The 23,729-nt window shown below is 38.0% G+C and overlaps 1 protein-coding gene across 4 annotated transcripts in view; it reads right to left on the reverse strand.

The window, feature by feature from the left end:
- CKAP5 (cytoskeleton associated protein 5) overlaps nucleotides 1–23,729 on the reverse strand; it is a 72,706-nt gene that overhangs the window by 43,000 nt on the left and 5,977 nt on the right. For all 4 annotated transcript variants that reach the window (XM_087921446.1, XM_087921444.1, XM_087921447.1 and 1 more), the window contains exons 2-12: nucleotides 11,973–12,065; nucleotides 8,285–8,478; nucleotides 6,795–7,001; nucleotides 5,300–5,471; nucleotides 4,454–4,586; nucleotides 4,125–4,228; nucleotides 3,699–3,812; nucleotides 2,897–3,001; nucleotides 1,905–1,994; nucleotides 1,652–1,816; nucleotides 856–984 (exon numbers count right to left, since the gene is read on the reverse strand). In XM_087921446.1, coding sequence (XP_087777572.1) covers nucleotides 856–984; nucleotides 1,652–1,816; nucleotides 1,905–1,994; nucleotides 2,897–3,001; nucleotides 3,699–3,812; nucleotides 4,125–4,228; nucleotides 4,454–4,586; nucleotides 5,300–5,471; nucleotides 6,795–7,001; nucleotides 8,285–8,478; nucleotides 11,973–12,029 — 1,470 coding nt within the window. In that variant the 5' untranslated portion in view covers nucleotides 12,030–12,065. The remainder of the gene's footprint in view (nucleotides 1–855; nucleotides 985–1,651; nucleotides 1,817–1,904; nucleotides 1,995–2,896; nucleotides 3,002–3,698; nucleotides 3,813–4,124; nucleotides 4,229–4,453; nucleotides 4,587–5,299; nucleotides 5,472–6,794; nucleotides 7,002–8,284; nucleotides 8,479–11,972; nucleotides 12,066–23,729) is intronic.

A 23,729-nucleotide genomic window follows, 5' to 3' on the forward strand; every position in this document is an offset into this window, starting at 1 on the left:
TAAGCTGCCTGCCAACCAGGAAAGAGAAAAAGAACTGCAAGAATAAGCTTGTGAGATGAAGGAGCTCATTACCAAGCAACCTGGGGAGGGATGTAAGTGCTTAGGAGAAAGAACAAAGTCGAAGTGATTAAAAGGCATATGCATTTATGCAAAGAGCTATCTTACAGGGGGGCAGGAGAATACTTCTAAGTTTTCAATGGCCATTTTACAATCAGCACATAAAAAGTTGCAAATATACCGTTAGCCTCTTTGCCTTTATATATAATAGATGACGAGTCAAATTGGATGCAATTAGAGATAGAAGTTTATAAATTTTGGGCATGCTCCTCAAGTGGCAGGGGGAACTGATATTGTTCCAGTATATTTATGCGTATTCAACTCAGGAAATTGTGTGTGTGTGTGTGTGTGTGTGTGTGCTTTGTCTTTTTTAATGCACTTTTTCCCCCTTTTCTAATGTTTTGTCTATCTTTGTTTGGTTTTTGTAAATTTCTTTTTTTCCCTTTTTTGAGGGGGGTATTTTATCTTAATTTTCTGAATAAAATAAAAATGTATTTTAAAAGACAAGTTTCAAATATGCCCATGGCCCCTCACTGAGACTGAAATTCTGCTATTGTTTCATATGCCCTACACAACATAAGCTTTAAATAATGAAAGGATCACAATTTATCTGATAGAAATGACTTCACTATTTTATAGAACCTAAAACTCATACCATGTTCAAAAAAAGCAAGTCACAGCCTCACCTATTCACCTATTGAAAATATTAATAGTTAACCCCCTGACTTATTCTCAGGGCTCCTTGAAATAACATAATATTTGAACCCTACTATAGACTGATGATTTAGTGTTACTTACCCGGTCTAGTTTCAGTTTGTCCACATCTGTTAGAAAAGGATTCACAGCTTTCTCACCTGCCACTTTTAGGGCAGTGCCCAAGGCTTCAAATGCAGCATCTCTAACCTCTGGAGCCGAATCATTAATATGCTGTGGCGAAAAAACAAAACCTGAGTATTCTGCTGGATGGAGCTTTGATTCACAGAAACCAGAAAGCAGTGGTCCCCACCTTTGTGGCTTGGCAGCCTGATTTTTTTGTGGGGGGGAGGGAGAGAGAGACGGAGGACGGACGGACACGCGCGTGCAGCTCGACTTGCTCACACGGCTTGGTGATGGACTGCAACCTGAGGCTGCAACCCCTGCTACAAAGATGTTTCTCTCCTTTGAATTGATTTGTATTTTACATAAAGCTTTGCTTGGAACCTCTCTATGCTAACTTTAGCTGAACCCTGAAGATAACAGAGAGAGGGCAAGTGGAGGTCAATGAAGAAACTGAATTCAAAAATATGAATCAGTTACATGGTTTTCTCCTTTCTTGGATATGAAAAAGATATTTATATATGTATTTATTTAAATTTATTTGCCACCCATCTTCCAGTCGTGCAACTGTGGGCAGCTGCTATTCTTTTTCTTTTGTTCTGCGTAACACTTCAGTCCTGCCTAGATAAAAGTTCTATGTAAAAAATATTTACATGCGTAAATATTTTTGAACTTCCCATCTTACATATTAGTAAAGGATACCTTCCAGCAATAGAAACTTATTATCTCCTTATTTTATTTCAAATCAAGTTCTGCAGAATATTTTTTTTTTTTTTACCTTGAGGAGAGCAGCGCAGAATGGTTTCAGGAGACTTTTGGGAAGGGTAGTAGGAGTGCAGTGACGAAAGCTTCGTGCAATGAAGAGAGATGTTTGCTGCTTGATAGTTGGGTTTTTGTTATCCATTACAGCCAAGATATCTTCACTGAGATTTTGTAGTGTGGTCTAAAGTATTTGGACACGAGAGATTCACTTTGACTATTCAAGAAGCGCCTATTAATCTTGTTCAGAGTATTGGTATCAATTCACTTACAGTAAGAAAGATAGCATCAATGGCTTCTTGCAAGGCTTGCACGACCTGAGGCTTTTTTTCTTTGAACTTCTCCAGAATAGTTGGGACAACCTATTGAATATTATCAAGATGTTACAAATTGCACATCCACTGCAGTGTCAATTGTAATACAAGGAAATCTTCATTACCGTCCCATACAAAGGGCACAGAAAATAATCATATCACACTAAAAGTCCATTACATTAAGAAACACTGATACTACAATCTAGTTCAGTGGTGGATAACCTTTTTGGACACCTGTGACAAAAACTGAGGGCTCACACTCACACACCACCACCCAGAAGGCAATGCATGAGCCCCCCCCCGGCACATGCACATGTGATTCCCCCCCCCACCGCCCTTACCTGCACTGTGCCTCCCAGCTGATTTTCGACCCATTTGAGGCCTTTTCAGCCTGCCAGAGACTTGAGAAAAGCCTCTGCAGGCCGAAAAATGGGCCCGTTTCGTCACTTCTGGTATTTCCTGAAATACAGGAAGTGATGAAATGGGCCTATTTTTCAGCCTGCAAACCCATAGAGGCTTCCCTCAAGCCTCTGGCAGGCCCGAAAATCAGCTGGGAAGCGTGCGCATGTGGAATCAGGTACGTTTGCCTGGGGCTCACGTGCCTACACAAATGGCTCTGCATGCCACCTGTGACACGCGTGCCAAAGGTTCGCCATCACAGATCTAACTAAAACATTTTTTAAAAAGAAAAATGTTTGCTGATTTTTAAAACTGTTACTTATTTCAAACTACTCCTCTGAAAAAATGTTTTCCTATTTTCCTGGATATTCTTTTGTTTTAATAAAACAAAACCCACAAGAAAATTTGTTAGAAATATGATAAAAGGAAGATTTAACACACATTCATGAGAAATCCGTATCAGGCTGGTGCCAAATTCTAGTCTATTCCTCATTCCACAATTAATTTTACACAGAGAATTCAAAAGCAAACACTGAGCATATTATACTCACCTGACCAGCATATTGTCCAAATTTCTTCCTGAGACCACTGGCTAGTCCAGCAAGGCATTTGGCAGCCAAAGCAACCAACATTACATTAGTATCCTTTCCAACAACCTGTAAAGAAAGAGCATCACAATCTAATGGTGTAAAAATTCAAAATGAATTCTGAACCAATTAAAAATAATTTCTCATGTCATTCACCTACATTCATATTAAACTATTTAAGAGTTACTCTCCAGTTTGACAGCCCACAAACATAAAGAATGAGGGAGAGGTTGATCTCCCCTGCCACTTTCCTATACACCAAGGGTCTTCAAACTTGGCACATTTTAAGACATGTGGACTTCCAGAATTTCTGAGCTAACATGACTGGAGGAGGAATTCTGGGAGTTGAAGTCCACAAGTCTTAAAGCTGTCAAGTTTGATGACCCTTGCTATACACTCACAAAATATGCTTCATTTGGTGGAGTGTCTAAATCTGGGGTGTGCAAATAGAGGAGAAAACTGTGTTTCAGGAGCACAAATTCTGGATTTTATTCTACATAATATGCTGGAAACCAGATTCTGGGCCATTTATTAGCACTAGCTGACTCGCTATCTGCTTAAAGAGTTCAAAAACATGTTCAATTATATTCATTTCTATTTCCATGTAATTAAGGTCTTGCTCATCATCCACTTAAACCTATGAGCAAATATAAGTAAACACTCTATATTTACCAATAAAAGATTAAAAGCTCCTTATAACTATACTAATACTGTGACCTTGTATTTAGATTTGAGAGGTCCATTTGGGTAATACAGAGAATCTTGCCTTCTTAAGAGCTTTCACCAAGTCTGCATAATCTCCAGCTTCCAATCTGGGATTTTTAACCAACACTTCTACTGCTTCCAAAGCTTCTTTTCTTTCCTGCCACTTTTTGGCCTCCTGTAAGGCAAACCATTAAACATATGTGATATATGCATTGATGCGTTCTAGTCATGTCATTTTCTATTTGAATAAGGGAAAAATACGTGCACATGCTTCCATGGGATCAGTAACAACGCAGTACTTTAATTTACCACTGTGTTTTCACATTGATCTACTGCAATTGTCCCTAATAATTAATAGCTCTTAAGACATGACAATATATAAATTCAGTAGCAGAAAAAAGAAATTATTTGGTAGCTATTTTAATGCACGCAGTATTAATGCAAAGGGAAGTTATAGAGATTAACATATTGTTTTATCTCCACTTACTATTTTGTCATAGAAATCCTTAGGAAGTTTGGAGAGAATTTCAACAGCTTCCAAAAGTTCATAAGCATCAACTTGTGGAACATCCTCATCACCATCATCGCCTCCTATGGAAACAGCTATTATACACAGCCAAGTTCAGGCCTGTTACACTACAATACTACGTTTTACTAATCATATGATCAAAATTCCCAGAATAAGGACTTCTTTGCAATTAATGATACTATCTAGATACTGATATGAATCTAACTTCTTTGTCAGTTAGTGCTTTTTGGTGACTTTTCCTTTTTCCTAATAACATCCTCAAGGTTGAAGTTCCAGATGAATATTACCTCCATCTGCATCTCCACCAGCTGCCTGCTGTTGCTCAAACTTTGCTTTCATTTCTTGTTGGGATCGCAGAAATCTGGACTGCTTGGGAGTGGATGATGGTAGTTTAACCCATTCTTCTTCCAGTTCTTTTAACTACAAGAATTAAAATAGCCAAAAGATGCATAAACACAATCTTGACCCCTGATGTTTGGACTATTTTATGCTTTCAAAGACATATAAAAACCATAGCTTCTGATGATAAAAACTGCACTGACCCAACAGATGCTGCTCTGGGTTAAGGGGCATGTGCTGTTACTACATTGGCTTTTTAAACTATTTTTCTATTTTTCTCTCTCTCTATAGGCTTGTTATTAGCCACACAAGTGTTACGATTAGAGTAACATGCAAGCTGGAGGAAGTGAGTGATTACACGAATACAACTGATTATAAATAATCTGCTACTGAAAGAAGGCCTACTAAGAACGTTAGTATATTATATGACTTTAAAATCTTTTTGCTGACATAAGCATTTGCTGCTTAATAATTAGCAGATTCCAGGAGAGAACCCATCTTTTAAAGCTTGATAGTGGATGATCACCTGTTAACACTTAGTGCAAGATATCAACCGTTTTTTCCAAGCCTCTTGAAAGATTCAATATGAGATTTGTTAGAACTCCAGTCGTTTCAGGTCTTGGACCTCACGTGTATGATATAAAATTTCCTCCACTAAAATTGTATCTAAAAGGAATACTTTTCCAAAACAAAGCTTTCAATTATTGAAAACATTTCAGAACAAAATCTGTTTTCTTCTGTTTACTGACAACCTCCTGTTAAGGTTATCAGAACGTAACATTTCTCCAACTTACCTGAAGAGAATTTATGTTCTGTAATGGAGGCCTAAGAGCATCCTTAATCCATCGATAAATCTCAATTGCAAGGAGTTTGGCTTCATCTCGAACCGCTTTCTCTCGAGATTCAAAAAGTTTTGGCAACATTTTGATTATTGGCTTCAAGGCAATTATTTTTGAACCAAATTCACTGAAATATATACATGGAACTAGTTATATTATGCTACTTTAATGTTACTATATAAATTCTCTGACAAATATTTGGGTGTTCTAAACGTTCTAGCAGTAGCAATTAGACTTATATACCGTTTCCGTCACTAAGCAATGCAATCACAAAGGATGACATTTTGTGACCAGGCCTTTTTCTAAAGACCACTGATACCATTCTGTAAATAGCACATGTTGTTCTTACAATGTTTCAAATGGTTTCTGAGGGCTTCTAAAACTGCATGAAAAGGCTGTGCCCACTATTCTCATGATGCTTCAGAAAGCTTCTGTGGCTTTCCAGAACATCACGAGAAGATCACTTACAATTTTGAGAACAGTGGGAATCTGGTGAGGATTTAGAAGACCTCAGAAGTGATGAGACCTGCCTTGAGCAGTCAGCAACTGCCTTGCATAGGGCTAGGCTGGGCATGTTTTGTCAGTCGTTGGAAGAAGCCAATGAAGGTCACTTGGGCATACCACTGGAGTGGTTATCTGCAACGTGGTGCTTGAGATGACACTCCTTGGCTTTGGGCTGAAGTACAGGCCCATGGATAGCCGGCTAAGACTGTTGAAGGCCTCAGACCTCTATTTGAACTTAGCATTGCCACCAAGGTGTGCTACTTATGCAGAGCAGCCAAAACGACAGAGGTATGGGTGTGATAGGCAAGTGGGTAGGTGCAGGTGACCTGGCAAACAGCTGAATTTTGACCATGTGATCATGGGAGTATCTTTGGGGATTGAGCATAAATACTATTCATTCAGTGACACCCTTTAATAGTCATAGTTTGAGGAATACTCCATCCATACAAATATTATGCAGAGGAAAAACTAGGGCTTCTATGCCATCTACAGTTGACTATTTAACTTTCTATGTAAGTGGTTTTTCCACTGCTTTGGGGGGATTTTTTCCACCAACTTTTTATGACCGTCTAATTTCTGATGCTGGTTGGCTTTTAATGTAAATCAAGGTTGCCTATGTGCTACCACATGGTCAGGCAAAAGACAGACTAAATTACAGTATTTAAATAGATTCATTCATTTCTTGCTTTGTAGAGTTCAGTCTTTCATTAAGTTGCATCAAATATCAACAGCAGTTGATTTCATTAGTGTAGTAAGTCATAAAGGAACTTAGTTTTTTATGAACCCAACACATGAACGTAAAGGGCAAAGCATACATACTAAATATTATATAATGTAGCTTTTTTTCACTGACCACTTAAGTGGAAAATGCAACAGTGAATTTAATTAGTCATAAGAAATTCCCTTATTCTTAGAAAGTCTGAATAAAAGTTCAATTAAATCTTACCTTAGTGCTTTCCTCAATGTCTCTATGCATGCCACTATGATCTTGGGGTTCTTATTGTCCAAGCCTTTAAGCAGTTCTTCTTGCACCACTTCCCCTTTTTCAATTTCAATAAACATGAGGCATATATCTATGCCTAGTTCCTTTGCTCTAGCTTTAGGCTGATTGAATACTTTATTTACAACTCCAGATACCACCTCACCTGTTGTTCTTAAAAAAAGGAAGAAATAACAATTAGTTGAAAACAGAATGAACAATTTGATTCTCTCTCACCCACCTTATTGCAATAAGGTCAATCAATACTTGATTTCCATTAAAACACATGATTCTTCAGGCTATTGTTATATTGCAATTTACTGAGGTTAAGATTGGTTTTGATGCATTTATGAAATATTCCTAAGAGTTTTGCATTCAAGGATACTTATTAACAACTTCATTCATATACATTACTCAAATGAATCCAGAGCCTTTTCTTTTAGGATTAATGGATAAACAGTTAAAAAAAGCCATGGAAAATTATCTCAATGTATGATCACAGCAGCGAGATTACCGTATGCACAGAGTTGAAAAGGTTCGACGCTACCCTAAATGGAGGAATGATCGCTAAAGTTGAGAGATTTTGCTGACATGGAGAAATTAATTTCTTTGATTAGGGAAAAGACATTATGTACATCTATTTTTTATTAGAAGCCTCTTATGGACTTTTTGTGTAAAAATGAAAACAAATTAATTTGTAACCCAGTTTCAATTGTTAGATGGGATAAATTAGGGAATTTTGTAATTTTAGAGAAAGAATGGTCAAAATATATTTGTACTTATAAGTGCTGTGAAAATATTGAAAGCCACTTTATACTTCTTTGCTTTCTTTTCAATGTTTCTTTTCTTGCACCTTTTGTTTTTCTTTGATTTATTTTTTTACTTTCTAATAGTTTGTTAGCTTTTATCTCCTAGTTTAAAAGTTTTAATAAAAATTATACACAAAAAGATCTGATTCATAACCATGCATGTTGAGTACTTCACTGCTACATTTTACAAACAGCTCAAATGCATGCAGTGTTAAGTGAAAAATATTTTTATAATGTGAAGGGCTATTACAATGTGTAGTGATTATTCAATTACTCTAAAATTGTTCTAGAAACAAATACAGTTATTGTAAGAGTCAGATAGTTATCAACATAAATTATCTCCTCCAACATTTGGTACCCATGCAGTGGGGAAGATGTCAAGTTTTTATTTGATTAAAGAAATCATTTCAAAAAACCCAAACTGAGGATTAAATGACTAATGTACTGTAGGCATGTTCCAAAAAGATTTATAGTATAGATTTCATTGTACAATTGTAGCCTAATGGCTCTGAAGAAATTGTCCAAAGCATTGTTCTAATTCCTATAATGTTTGAAACTGATCAAAGCTAATACATAAATTTAATTTGGGATCTTAAGTTCATTAGAAGGAGCAAGAATTATTCTAAAGTACAAATACAAATAACTTACTTTCCTGCTACATGAGCATTTTCAACATAAGCAAGTGCAGCTTCTAATCCTTTTAGCTGAACTACTGCATTTGAGTCTGTCACAAATTTCTTTATAAGTCCAAGGTATTTGGACCATTCAGGGCTCTTTTCATCATCTATTTTCTCAAACAGCTTCAGTGCTTCTTCATACCCATTTAATCTGGCTTTCCATACCTAGGAAGAAAATGAAAATAAATAAAAATCCCTGTGTGACCCAAGATAATTATATGCTATTCTCTTATATGACCAATTATATTTATAACAACCAATATTGAGGTATTGTAGTTTTCCAATTATTCAAATCATAGGTATCCAAATACCTACTAAAATTCTGCAGCATTCACCAGATGTACTATCTGCAGTCCCAAGAACACGTTGGAGGAATTCTGAAACTGCCTTAGTCATGATTGGCATTTACAGTACAATATAAATCAGTGAGGAAATTTCTATCTCATCTGAACTATCATATATGGTTAATCTTGAAAATAACACAAACTGAGATTTTCTTTACAAATCTAGCAATATGTTTTATTCCCCCTCTTCAGACCTCTGCATCATCATGCCTCCAAAATGCTGCCACCATATGTTGACTTCTGTTGCTAATTGCTGTGAGAGAGGTGCAGAGATAAGAGCAGATATAGTGAAGGGGAGAAGAGAGGAGGAGGAGGAATAGAGGATCTCAATTTTTAAATAGTTCTCCTTTCCAACAAACACTATCTGATATTTGTAACCTATTTGAATATTTTTTTAAAAAAACACGAGATGCCCTAAATAAATATCATTATAGCAAACTTATAAAAACATTAAGATTCATAAATAATAACTTATACTGCTAATGTTGCTATTTTTCTCCAATTATTTAGAAACATGGAAAACTGATAGCAGAAAAAGATCTAGCCCTTTGATGTTTTTTTGTTTTTGTTTTCTTTTGTTTATCTATTATTTTGAATTAGTATTTTTATTTTTTTATTTAATTTAGATTATTAAACTTCTGTAAAGATATGAAGAAATGTTTTGTAGGAATTATCTATGAAAGCAATATGAAATCACAGAAAAAAATGATATAAATGTATTTTTAGTAAGCGTCTACATAACTTCATACATCTCTTATTGCAAAACTGGGTAAATCGGTCACAGGATTCTCTTAAAATAGGAGCCCATACTGATATCCTTCCTATACTTTCATGCCATCTGTTTTCTGCTAATTGTCCAAGATGAAAATGGCATGCTATAAAACTGAAAACAAGCAACTTTTGCTCTCACAAAATAAATCTTTATTGTTACAATCAGCAGGACCCTGTAACAATATCCAACCTTTCTTTTTCATCCACAAAATAGGGGAGAAGCAGTGGAGCCAGTCCCAATCATTGTTAAAACTTCTAATTTTAGAAATGGAGGAAACTATCACCATGGCCTCATTGTAAAGTAATTTGTTGGGGAAAAAATGCACAATGAAAGCAAAGTTCAACACAAAGAGATAATATTTTAGTAATAGTTTGAAAGTTGGTCTAAAATGAATATGTGGAATTGGAGGAAGTAATTTAATTTCAACCTGTTGCTTAGCTAACATAGATACCACCAGAGCGAAAAAATGAAATAAAGGGTTTGGGGCTTTGTGGAAGCTTGCAAAAAATATAATTTCCTAGAGAAGAAAATTAGGACCGGTTAAATTTATCACTTTAATCATTATGCCAGTCAAGTATTACATTTTGAGAAAGTGGCTTCAGTTTTATAAAACATACCCTGTGATACAAAGAACAAGTATGCAGTCTGTCTGCTGCTTTCTTTTCTTCACCACATGCTGATTAAGTAAGCCAGATCCAGGTTCACATATAAACCACAGCACTTTTTAGAAAACAGTTTATTTTCACAACTGACATTTCTAACAAATTCAATGACTGAGTTCACAAAACATGATAATTAAATTATATCAATGCTTAGTATGATATCTGAATCCAGCTGTTTCTTACAGCAACTAAAACAGGCAAATGTTACTCCAAACAAACCTGGTATACATTAGGAGGGAAAGATGTTTCCAATTCTTTTTTCTAAATTCCTAAGTTTTCTGAGGAACCTTTCAGTTGTACAATGTGACAACAAATCCACCTTTTCCAAAGTATCACCATATAAATTTTAATTGATAACTTGTGTCCACATTCATGTTTAGAATTTTAGCGGAAGTATGTACATTAAGATCACACTAAAGAAAGATGTGATGGCAAAAAGTTTAGGAACACTTGCACTAGAGGTTATGTTGTTAAAAGTCTGGGCCGCAACAAACAGCAAAAAGATGAACTCAAAGAACCTTAATTGGGTTAGGTTAGGAGGAGGAAACAATTAAGAAAATAATAGAATATGCAGAAATGAGTAGATTAACAATGGCAATTAGAGAACAAGAGGAAAAAGAGTATGATAAGATTTGGGATTTATTTTATGAATGGTTAGATAGAATAATAAGAAACTAAAATATGTGGTAATAGTAATAAATATACTAAAATTGATTAATCTTGAATGAGTAAGAGAATTAATATAATTTAGCAAGAATGAGATATGTTTCTAAAAGATACTAATTATAATGTAAATAATATAATAATATGATATAAAATGTTACTTAGAATGGTTTATAAATATAATCAAGTAAGAAATGTACAATATTATTATGGGCACAAGATATATGTATCCAACCAATACACTGTAAAATTGAAAGATGGTTTTATTTGTTGTTTTTGTACTTAAAATAAAAAAAAACTTTTTCAAAAAAAGAACCTTAGCTGGATATATTAATGCTTTTGAAGAGATATAAATTATATCAGTTTACAGGACAGAAAGATGAGTCCAGAAAAATTTAGAGGATAACTGCTTTGAAGCAAGAGCTGAACAGTGGAGTCTTATTTTTATATAAACATTCAAAGCTATAAATATATAAACAGACCACCATTTAAAATTTGCTCTTATCACCACTCACAATTACTGGGTGACAAGGTAGAAATGCAATTTTCTTAAACCCTAGACTGACCTCAGATGAAAGCGTATTTATAAGAAGGTCTGTTCCCAACCAAAAAATCAAGAATTTCTATTGTTTTATTACTCTAAATAGATAAATTAAAAATAAATGTCACAGTGTAGCCAAGACAAATTCAGGTAGTCCTCAACTTACAACCATAATTGAGTCCAGGTTTTACCTTGCTAAGTGGGAAATTTGTTAAGTGACTTTTGCCCCATTTTACATCCTTTCCTGCCACATTTGTTAAGTGAATCACTGCAGTTGTTAAGTTAGTAACATGGTTGTTAAGTAAATCTGGCTTCCCATTGACTTTGCTTTTCAAAAGGTCGCAAAAGCTGATCACATGACCCTAGGATGCTCTCAACCATCATAAATATAAACCAGTTGTCAAGCACCTGAATATAAATCATGTGACCATGGGGATGCTGCAATGGTTGTGTGAAAAATGGTCATATGTCTCTTTTTCAGTGCCGTTGTCACTAAACTAACTTTTGTAAGTCGAGGACTAACAGTAGTTCCTGTGGAGACATCTTCAATTTTGATCAAATGCATTAGAGTTAAACTAGCATGTGGAAAGATTTTGAAAATATTATTTCCTTAAACTCAAAACAACGTATCACTCAGTAAATAAAGGAAGTACCTTCCTTAAACAAGGTAGTCTTACCTTGTGTTCACATTTTTGATCAATGGGTAATTTCATCCATTCACTATCATCTGCCATGATGCTTCAGTTTCTTGTAGTTCTTCCCTGTAATACCTAGGAAGTACCAAATACAACGACAAGTAAAAAGGCATGCTAAAACATATGAAACCCAGTAGAAATGAACATACATGATAATAATAGGATCTGAATGAAATTAACATTAAAAAAGCTGTGAGCTACCTAATAGCAGCACCAAATGATTATAGCTATGACGTTGTATATTCTGTATATTTTTGACTCTATAATCCAAAACCAAATTGTATGCTCAGGAAATATAAACCTGAATATATTCTATTTAAAACAAATATATTTTCTTAAGAGTCCATTTTTGGTAATGGTAAGAACAGAAGAAAAACAGGATGAGTATCAAAAGTGTTACAGAAAAACCTAGTTTCAAAATATATAGCTGGCCAAAATTATAATGTTGCACAGAAGCAGTCTATAAAAAGCACATGTCAATAAGCCAAATCACCAGGCTACATGACAATATATTCTAGGTGGGGCTGAGGCTGGACTGAGGAGACAACAGTTTTTGTTTCAGCTCTTAGCAATGCCTCCCTTTTCATTTCTGGTGATAAAATATCTTGCTACACATGAGATGCAGTAATGAAGAGTATTAGTATTGCTTATTACGTTTACTAACGGCAATATCAAAATAGTGTGCTCGTTCTAGAGCAGGGGGTTCAAATTCACGTCGTCATATAACATCTTGGGACTTTCTCCCCTTCATTAAACTGGGCGTGGCCAGCATGTGACACATCTTGCAGAGCAGGAGTTTGACAGTCCTGTTTGAGAGTGTTCTCACAACTGCCAAGACAGGATAGCAGTTTATAGATTTCTCTAAAAAAAAGTTCATTAAACTAGCAAAACTACTTATGCGAATGTCCCTCTCTTCTCAAGAAAGGTATCCTTATTAATGTTTTGAACAGAGAATATAACCGGAATATGTTCAAGCATATTTCCAAGCATTTTTAATTTTGTTAAATTTTATTACTGATTACTATATAATTAATTTGAAAGATATTTTAAATTAATAAACAAACATTGCAATCTTGTCATCCTCCTGAAATATTGATTACACCTCTCAAAATCATCAGCACTGGGAATTATAAGTATTTAAGCTCATATACATCCTGAGGGCAGGCCAGATGAGAAAGGCTGTTATAGAGGGATTACTTTTCTAGATTTTCCTCAGTTCAAGCTCAGATTCACTAAAACCGAGCTCATAAAAGATATAACACATTACAGGTAGTCCTCCACTTACAATAGTTCATTTAATGACCATTCAAACTTACAACCGCACTGACTTGTAACTTATGACCGTTTTTCACAGTTACAACCTTTGCAGAATCTCCATGATCATGTGATCAAAATTCAGATGCTTGGCAACTGGTTCATATTTATGACCACTGGGTCCTAAGGTCATGTGATCACATTTTGCGACTTTTTGACAAGCAAAGCCAATGCGGAAACCAGATTCACTTAACAACTGGGTTACTAACTTATCAACTGCACTGATTCACTTAACAACTGTGGCAACAAGTCGTAAAATGGAGTAAAACTCACCTAACAAATGTCTCACTTAATGACAGAAATTTTGGGCACAACTGTGCTTGTAAGTCAAGGACTACCTGTACTGTTACAATCCTGCACATAATAATGTACAATATTACTGAGTACACCACCATATAAATAACAGAACCAATCTCTCTCCTCCACCTTCGCTATTGGAAATGAAGCATATTGTTAGAGACACAGTCTTACTCTTCTTAGCTCCATCTTAGTCATTTGTCTTTAAAAAGTGTGATTGCTTATTAACCATGGAAAGAACACTTTAATTAGAAACGAAGTGCTAGGAGATGGGGAGAAGCCTGGTGGCTTGAAAGGAAAAGGAACAGATTGATAAAATTAGTATAGAAAGTTGTACATGAGTTATACTTTAATGGATTCTGCTTCTGTTGGCAATAACGTTTACCCTGACCAATGACTATAACTAGTTTCAGTTTATATTAACATACGATGAATATCACCATATAATATACACTATCTGGATCCACACATCATGCCAAGCCAACATGTGAGTTTATTTTTTGTTAGATTGTGTAAACAAAACTGTTGCGGATTGCAACAAGTAAATTTTAAGGTTTAGTATAGTCATACTTTACTTTAGAAAGTATTTACTTTTTTAATGATATACATATCTACATCACTCCTCAGGCTAATTAATCTATACCATATTGATTAATTTGATACACTGAGACAATATACACCACTATATTCCTTAGTGAAATATATAAAAGCTCTTAAAATGCAGCAAATTATTAAAATATTAAAAAATGTAATATATCTTATTTTGCCAATAGCAGTAAGCTTTATTTAAAGGTTTCTACTATTTTAGGTATCATTAAGTTTTCAACACTTACTAAATAAGTATACATATGAATATATTCTGAAATCCATCCAAATAATTTTATTCCTTGGAAACATGTTCAGTTTATATAGCTTAACACTTCCCAAGTCTTCGTGGTAAGAGGTTGTGCACTCCCTGACTGGAACGGTTTTCTAGTCAAAATTCAGGTTTGCTCTTGGGTTAGTTTGGCTTGTAAATTTTTCCCCAATTAATTTGGCAATTTCAAGGCTTGTGGCTCTATTAGGTCATCCCCCCGGTCAGTTTGAGAGCAGTTCTTTGTGGCTGGCGGAGCCTGCCACTCCGCAGGCAGCCTGAGACAGTCGCTTCAGGCAATTAGCTTATCTAATCCCCCGATCATCTTATCTCTGCGATCTTGGCGGAGTGCTCGCAGCCGTGGCTCACTTCTCCTTGCCACTTCGACTAACAGGATCATTTATCTGACAATTTAGAGAGTCAACAGCAGCGGCTCGTTAAACTGCTCAGGCAATTAACACCGGAGATTCTGCCTTCCCGCCATTTTCAACAGCTGGCTTCAAGTTCGCGCCTAAATATCACAGGAGCCATCCCCTGCTGGTTTCCCTTCTTGGGGACCCGGACAGGTACCTTCCCACTCCACTTCCCTGGCATTATTTCTCTTTTATCTTGCTGGCGTTGGATAAGCAGGCTAGTCTTTAAACAGGAATTTTTTTCTTTTTGCAATTGCTTTTGGGTCATTACATTGAAGTCAAGCCGCAAGTGCCATTTCAAACAGTGGGACGTTTTTGACAGGAAAGGATCCATCCAGGCCCTGAAAAGCTGGTTTCCCTTGTTGGGGAGCAGGGATCCAGAATATTTCTTGCTTGGAGCGCTTGGGGGTTTCCCTTGTTGGGGACCCTTAGATACTGTTCCCCATATTCACAGTTTTACATGTAGATATAGGCACGCATATGTATAAGTCTATATACATATATCTATATACACATACGTATATATACACACACATATATATATGTGTGGATCTAATATTCTCACAACTGGCTAATGAGGCAGAAACTATTCCTGTCCCTCGTATGTTTGCTGAATTAGTACAAAATCAATGGGCATCAGCAGCATCCTACCCAGCCCCAACAGGGTACGATAAACGATATTATAATTTGGCACCGAAGTTTTCTCAAAATGCCGGAGGTGGATGAGCCCACTGTGACACTGGCCTCTTCTTCAACCTTTCCCTGAGACTGGAGGAAAAGAGAGCAGAGTTGGCACTCCGTAGGGCGCTTGTTTCTGACGCCTGGGCCATTAGGGCAGCTACAGCTGCGTCCTTTTTCCCTATGATGCCTCCTCCACTTGAGGGATATATTGCCGGCATCAAATGTCAGAGCCCACCAGAACATTGCTAAGATTATTGCAGCAGCAGAATTCTCCACCGTCGCCACATTTAATGCAGTCAAATTCTCGTCTAGAGCCATAGCATCTCACGTATCAGAACGGAGGCTGCTATGGCTCAGACATTGGCAGGCGGATACCAAGCATAAATGCAAGCTGGCATCAGCCCCAATATCGGGGGATAAATTATTTGGCAGTGTCTTGGAGCCCCTGCTTATTGAGAATAGGAACAAGAAAAAAGTGTTTCCCCCTCTTTTTCGGAGGTCTGAAAACAGAACGCCCCAGTCGTCTCGAAGGGGTTCCTTTCGGACCTACTACCAAGGCTCATACGTTCCCAGATCGCAGAGAACATCAGGCTACAAGCCCAGTTTTAAACAGGATAGGTCGGAATCTTCCGATAGTGGTCAGCGGGGAGGCCAAAACAGAAGAAACCCCAGAGGTACCGGAGGCCGATTTTTTCATCACCCCAAGGGAGTCCTTGACAGCAGTTCCCATTGGAGGGCGGCTAAAATTGTTTGCTGATCAATGGGACAGCTCCACCTCTGATGCGTGGGTTAGGGACTCTGTTAGGTTTGGTCTGGCGCTAGAGTTTCAATCCTCCCCCCGAACTTTTTCATTAGGAGCCCTAGGTCCACGGACCCCATTAAGGGGTTGATGCAGGAGGTCCCATCTGAACAACGGGGTCTAGGCTGTTACTCTCTATTGTTTGTGGTCCCAAAGAGTTTGGGGGGCTGGAGGGCAATTCTGGACCTCAAACGTCTGAACAGATCATTGCTTTATCAAAAATTTGAGATGACTACTCTCCAGTCCATTCTGCTCAGCATCAGAGAGAACGATGTCCTGACCTCTATAGATCTGACAGAGGCTTATCTACATATACCAATTAGACCTGCTCACTACAAATATCTTAGATTTTGCTATTGTGATCGGCACTACGAATATATCGCCCTACTATTTGGTCTGGCTTCAGCCCCTAGGACTTTTACCAAAATCCTAGCGGCTTTGGCTGCCTCCAAGGATCAAATCTATTCGTTTACAATGTTATCTGGATGAAATTTTAATTTTGTCATCTTCCAGACATCAAGCAAATTTGGATACCAAGATTACTCTGGAGACTCTTCAAGGTCACGGCTTTTCTATAAACTGGGATCAAAACCATTTGATCCCTTCAACTAGGTTAGTTCATTTAGGGGCAGTGATAGATACCGTGGAGAGCAAGGTTTTTCTCTCTCAGGACAGGTTGAATAGCATCCAGTCTTTGGCCAGAGAGATCAGAGCCTTAAAGAGGGTTTCCCTGGCAGTGCTGTCTCAACTGTTAGCGAAACTGATTTCTTGTATTTCCATTGTGCCTTGGGCTTCATTCCATTCTAGAGATCTGCAATGGTTCCTGCTACCTTTCCAGCGATCCGGAAGAGCCACTTCCAACGTCTGGATAAAGGTACCGCACAATGTTCTCCGATCGCTCTGCTGGTGGTTGGAAAACACAATAAACAAGGGGTGTCCTTTCAAGGAACCTTACAGGGCAACGATCACAACCGATGCCAGCCTGGTAGGATGGGGAGCTCACTTCCAATCCCACACTGCACAGGGAAGTTGGACTATTTCCGAACAATCACAAAGCATCGACCTGTTGGAGCCATGAGCAGTTCATCTGGCGTTACGCAGTTTTCTACCCCTTTTCTAATCATGCCACGTTCTGGTCTTGGCAGACAATATCACAACCAAGGCCCACGTAAACAGACAGGGGGGGTACCCAATCCAAACTTATGATGCTGGAGACGGCCAGGTTGTTCAAGTGGGCTGAGGCCAATCTGTTTTCGCTCAAGGCAGAGCATATAGCAGGGGCCTTAAACACCCAAGCCAACTGGCTCAGCAGGGCCATGCTAGATCAGACAGAGTGGCGCCTACACCCGTCTCTCTTCCAGGAAGCAGTGCGGAGGTTTGGGCAATCAGTGATCGATCTATTTGCCTCTCCCCTCAACGCCCAATTGCCCAGGTATATGACTCAGGGGGTGGAGGCCGTCAATGCCCTGCGATGTCAGTGGCCTCCCAGACTTCTATATGCGTTTCCTCCACTCCCTGTAATACCCAGGTTGATCCAGAAGTTATTGGAGGAACGAGCGAAATTGATATTGGTCACCCCTTACTGGCCCAGGCGAATGTGGTTTGCGGACTTACAGGCCCTGTTGAGAGAACAACCTTGGAAAATTCCACCGTCGAGGGTTTTCCTCTCGCAAGGGCCGGTACTTCACCCGGACCCATAATGGCTCAGCCTAGCCGTATGGAGGTTGAGTGGAGCCGTTTAAGGACCCAACAGATTTCAGAGGATGCCATTGCCACCATACAAGCATCCAGACGGTCCTCAACAAATTGTATATACGAGGCCACGTGGTCCGCTTTCTGTCGCTGGTACTAGGGGTCTAAGATCGACCCAACCGCCACATCAATAGGACAATTATTGGACTTTTTACAGGAGGGGTTGACCAAGGGCCTATCTCCAAATACTTTACGCAGACAGATGGCGGCCATAGCCTCAGTGATATCCTGGGGTGATATCCATTCCATAACGCACCATCCACATGTCCGCAGCTTTCTTAAGGGTGCTGCAAACTTACGACCTCCTGTAATTCACCGCTACCCCATTTGGGAGCTCAACAAGGTGTTAACCGCACTTACAACTGGCCCGTTTGAGCCTTTAAGAACCGCTAGTCTCAAATTCCTGACATATAAGGTGGTCTTCTTAATTGTGATCACATCAGCAAGGAGGATTTCCGAATTGGCAGCACTGTCGATGAGAAAGGGCCTGTGCGTGTTTCATGTGGACAGAGCAGTTCTCAGATTGGATCCATCGTTCATCCCTAAAGTAAATTCAGTCTTCCACAGAGCGCAGGAGTTGGTGCTTCCAATTTTTTGTCCGAAACCATCTCATAGACTAGAGCATCAATGGCATCAACTTGACGTTCGAAGGGTGTTAAGCATCTATCTAGACCGCACGGCAGCATTTCGAAAGTCTGAGCTCTATTCCTATCCTTCAACCCATCCACATTAGGACACAAGGTGTCGTCAACGACCATTGGTAGATGGTTGAGAGCCACCATAGCAAAAAGTTACAAATACCAGTCCATCTCAGTTCCCAAGGGAATTACAGCCCACTCAACAAGGAGTTGGCAACATCAGCAGCATGGGCCACATGGGCTTCCATAGACGAAATTTGCAGAGCGGCAACTTGGGCTTCACCATCACCCTTTGTCAGAAATTATAAAATTGATATCTATGCCTCAGCGAACACTTCATTTGGCAGAAGAGTCCTGCAGAGGGTCCACAGAATTTAGGAGTGGATTTCAATCCAGACGGAGTCCCTCCCTAAGGACAGGCCAAGCTTTGGTATATCCCACTTTTGGATGCTCTGAACAGCTCATGGGAGAAAGGGCGTTGGTACTTACCTGATACGCCTGTTCTCTGTGAGGAGCATCCAGCCCCACCCATTTCTTTCCGTCTGGTGGGGTTCCGTTCCGGTCAGGGATCTAGATTAGGTGATGAGTTCCGGACTTTGGCACTCAGTCTTCACAAAACTGGGGGACGCTGGGGAGGTGTCCCGTGGAGGATGAGGAGCGTCCCGGAGTTTTGAGCCCAGCCTTTCCAGAAGAGACTGAAGCACCTCCCACTTCTGGATACTCTTCACAGCTCACAGAGAACGGGCTTATCAGGTAAGTACCAACAGCCTTTTCCCCACAATGATAATTCTAAGAAATGAATTGGGCTGAGAAAGAGTGACTAACCCAAAGTCATCCAGCTATCTCTCATCTCTAAGGCAAGATTAAAACTTTCTAGCCTGTCTCTTTAATCACTGGAACCAATGCTGCTAATACTTTTTGCTTTCTGCCACCAAATAAAATTGAACAGAATCTAAGAAATGAATACCCATACTTTATTATGTAGCAGAGAAGTGTTGTTGGTGTTGGTATTGGTTTATGTGTGAGAGGTGGCAGTGGAGAAAAAAAAGAAAAGAAAAGGAGAGAAAAGAGAAAGAGAGAGAGAAGAAGGAAGGGAAGGGAAGGGAAGGGAAGGGAAGGAAAGGGAAGGAAGGAAGGGAAGAGAGAAAGGAAAGGAAAGGAAAGATGCTTCTCTCCAGGCCAAGTTTTTCTTAAGAGCTTTTTAGGAAGATGGAAGCTTCTTTTCTCTCTCACTCAATACTCAGGCCAAATTTCAGGCTATTTATCTGCACATCCCTAGAAGTGGTTTATGTTACGACTAAGCAACATTGGGACTATGCCAGTGACTACTCTGCATCTCTTCTGCCCATTAATATTTACTCTGGTTGAGTAAGCTGCATGGCTGGGTGGGGCTTACACAGCTTGCAGGTATTCACTGTAAAGGACTGTCATGACAGGAAAAAAAATAACTAATAGAAGTTTCTCTAGCTATCCAATGCAATGCAGCTCAGATTAAACACATTCATTCAGATTTTTGGCTTTTATTTTACATTTCACAGTTGCTATGTGGGCAGATATATATGCAGAAAAAATATTTACAGTATTCAATCTGGGCTACCTAGCAAATATACTACAAAGAAGTGACACTAAGGTTTCCTTAAGGCTTCTTTCTCTACAGTATACGGTACATCTTACTACTGGCCTTGATTTTCTTATCTCTAACTCCAATGCAGGATTTCATTTCTCAAAACTACTGTAGAACAAAGTGATTTAAATAATAAATCATAGAACTGATAGTGATTTAAGTGACTGGATCCAACCTAACAGATATTTTTCTAGCGTTTGTTTTAAAAAGACAAGTTGAGTTTAAATAAGGTTTTATTTAAAAATTAATTCTGTAACTGATTAAAATGGACAGTTTTCATTAAATTTTATAATAGAATCCAAAGCATAATTATGTGAAAATTTATAACTATATAAATATACAGTATATTCTAACTTTTATTTTATGGTTCAAACCTAATACATGGAAGATCTTCTTTGAAATGGACTCTTTGAAATGGACAAGGGGTCAGGAGAACTGCTAGGAATCTCAGAAAGTACTTTAATGTGGTTAAGGTTATTTATTATAACAAAAAACTGTTGAAGTTTCTTTCTATCTCAACGTATTTCTAACCCAAATCAACACAGAATTGTTTTAAGTTTTTCCTCATGCTTCCTACTTTCACAAGATTGAAATGTATTTTTTCTAATAACTCAGTTCCACGTTATCCTGATATCCCCTCACACATCTAATTTTATACATCCAGCAACAATTATATGAACTAGATTAGGATGGGACAGGGTGACTAGCCCCAACTCAGCTGAATAACTCAATGATCAAGCTGGGACCTAAATCAAGATGCGATTGGTTTAAGTCCAGCTCCTTAATCACTTCATTGTACAAATCATTTAGGTGTCATCATATTAGACAAAGTAGTTGGGTTTAGTGCACACTTGGCTATGGTTAATTAAACCCCAGTTTACTTGATTAACCCCATTCTCTTGATTTTGGATTTATTTCTATCTATATGCCCACCCTTGTCAAATTCATGACTCTAGGTATCTAACAACAATTAGAAACACTATTAAAATAAGTGTTTATGGAGATTCTCAATCAAGCTCATGGTTGTCCCAAAGGTGCTTTTTCAAGAGGCACCTGGACTTTGTTTTTCTTTGAAGAGAACCGTCTTCAACGAAAAACAAGAAAGTCAAGTTGCCTCTTGAAAAAGTACCTTTGGGATATTAAAATAACTGTAAAAAAACATACATATATAACCATAAGCCAAGGTAAAAACAAATTCACCACCAACAAATCAAATATTATATTTCTTTAAAACATTTATCTACCTGCCCATCTTATACCAAATTCTGGGCAGCTATGTAAATACTTTAAAAAAATATATTAATATAAGAGCCTTGGTGGCACAGTGGTTAGAGTGCAGTACTGCAGGCTATTTTTCTGCTGCAGCCAGCTGCCAGCAATTTGGCAACTCAAATCACACCAGGCTCAAGGTTGACTCAGTCTTCCATCCTTCAGAGGTGGGTAAAATGAGGACTCGAATTGTTGGGGGCAATATGCTGACTCTGTAAAACTGCTGAGAGGGCTGTAAAGCACTATGAAGCAGTATATACGTGCTATTGCTATATCACAAATTAAAAATATGGGTTAAACTATTAAACTATTACTTATTAAACTATTAATACTATAAACATTAAAAACTAAAACCTGGCACCAAATTAAGCTTCTGACATGCAGTTACTTCATCCTATTCCAGAGCTTGGGAGAAAAGACAAATCTTCAGTGCTTTTCAAAAGGCTAAGAAGGTACAGGCCTGTTGAACTTCAGGGGGAAGAATACAGGTACTTACTTACTTACAATTGAGCCCAACATTTCTGCTGCTAAGCAATAAGTTGTGTCCCATTTTATAACCTTTCTTGCCATGGTTAAGTGAATTGTTAGTAACAGGGTTGTTAAATGAATTTGGTATCCTCATTGACTTTACTCGTCAGAAGGTTGCAAAAGATGATCACATGACTCTGGGACGGTGAACTGTCAAAAATATGAGTCAGTTGCCAAGTATATGAATTTTGATCACGTGACCACAGGGATAACTACTCCAAGTTATTCAACATTACTGTTTATAGCAAGGGTGTTAAACTCGGGGCCTGTGGGCCGGATGCATCACGCACACACCATGCTCATCCTGGCTCTGCAAAGGCAAAAAAAACCCACCACTAGTCACGATATGACACATGACACAATAGAGTTTGATACCCGTGGTTTATAGTCAGAAGCAAGTTCCTCCAGAATGCAAGAACAAGATTGTTTTGGAGGGGGGAGACCATTGGGATGTTATTTGAAATAAATTGAAGTACAGGTAGTCCTCTAGTTACAACAGTTCATTTAGTGACCAAAGTTATAATGGCACTGAAAAAGTGACTTACAACTGTTTTCCACACTTGCCACCTTTGTAGCATCCCCATAATCATGTGATCAAGCTTCAGATGCTTGGCAATTGGTTCACACTTAAGAACATTGCTGTTTCTCAAGATCATGTGATCACCTTTTGCAACCTTTTGACAAGCAAAATCAATGGTGAAGCCAGATTCACTTAACAACCATGTTACCAACTTATCAACAGCAGTGGTCCACTGAACAACTGTGGCAAGAAAGGTCGTAAAATGGGACAAAACTCACTTAACTGTCTTGCTTAGCAACAGAAATGTTTGGCCCCATTGTGGTTGTAAGTAGAGGGCTATCTGTACAGTTCCATTTTGAACAGGTTTCTTAAAAATGCAAATAGTGCCTATTTTAATCTAGAACAACAATTAAGTCATGTTTAATTTATTGCCAGATTAATAATGAAGAAGAATTTTAAGGTAAGTAGTTCATGAATTTTTGTTCTAATTTTTACAATATAAATAATGTAACCTTAGCCTAAGACTGGTATATTTGCCATTTAGGCCCAAAATCTCTCCTTTTGTTTGTTTCTGTCACAATTCCCATACTTTTGAAGGGATGCAAAGTCACATGTTACAACGTCTGAACATAACTCTGCTATACCCTTACCAGAGTGCAGGAGCCCTCTCCTTCACATATCGGGTTACTGTGCATACCACTTCATGTTATGACTTTACTCATTATGAATCATATTTTTTAACAAAAAATAATTTAAATTTCGGGCAATGGTAAAAATACTCTCTTAAAGTTGATACAGTACATAAAATGCTATATTATACATATATGTATAAATAGTCCTTGACTCATGACAATTGAGACCAAAATTTCTGTTGCTAATCAAGATAGTTGTTAAATGAGTTTTGCCCCATTTTACCTTTCTTCCCAAAGTTGTTGAGCAAATCACGGAAATTGTTGAGATAGTAGGATAGTTGTTAAGTGAATCTGGCTTCCTTGTTGACTTTTCTTGTCAGGTTGCAAAAGGTGATCACATGATCTTGGAACGCTGCAAC

This window comes from Pseudonaja textilis, chromosome 1 (assembly GCF_049901715.1).
Source record: "Pseudonaja textilis isolate UNSWEBS1 chromosome 1, rPseTex1.2, whole genome shotgun sequence".
Lineage (NCBI taxonomy): Eukaryota > Metazoa > Chordata > Lepidosauria > Squamata > Elapidae > Pseudonaja > Pseudonaja textilis.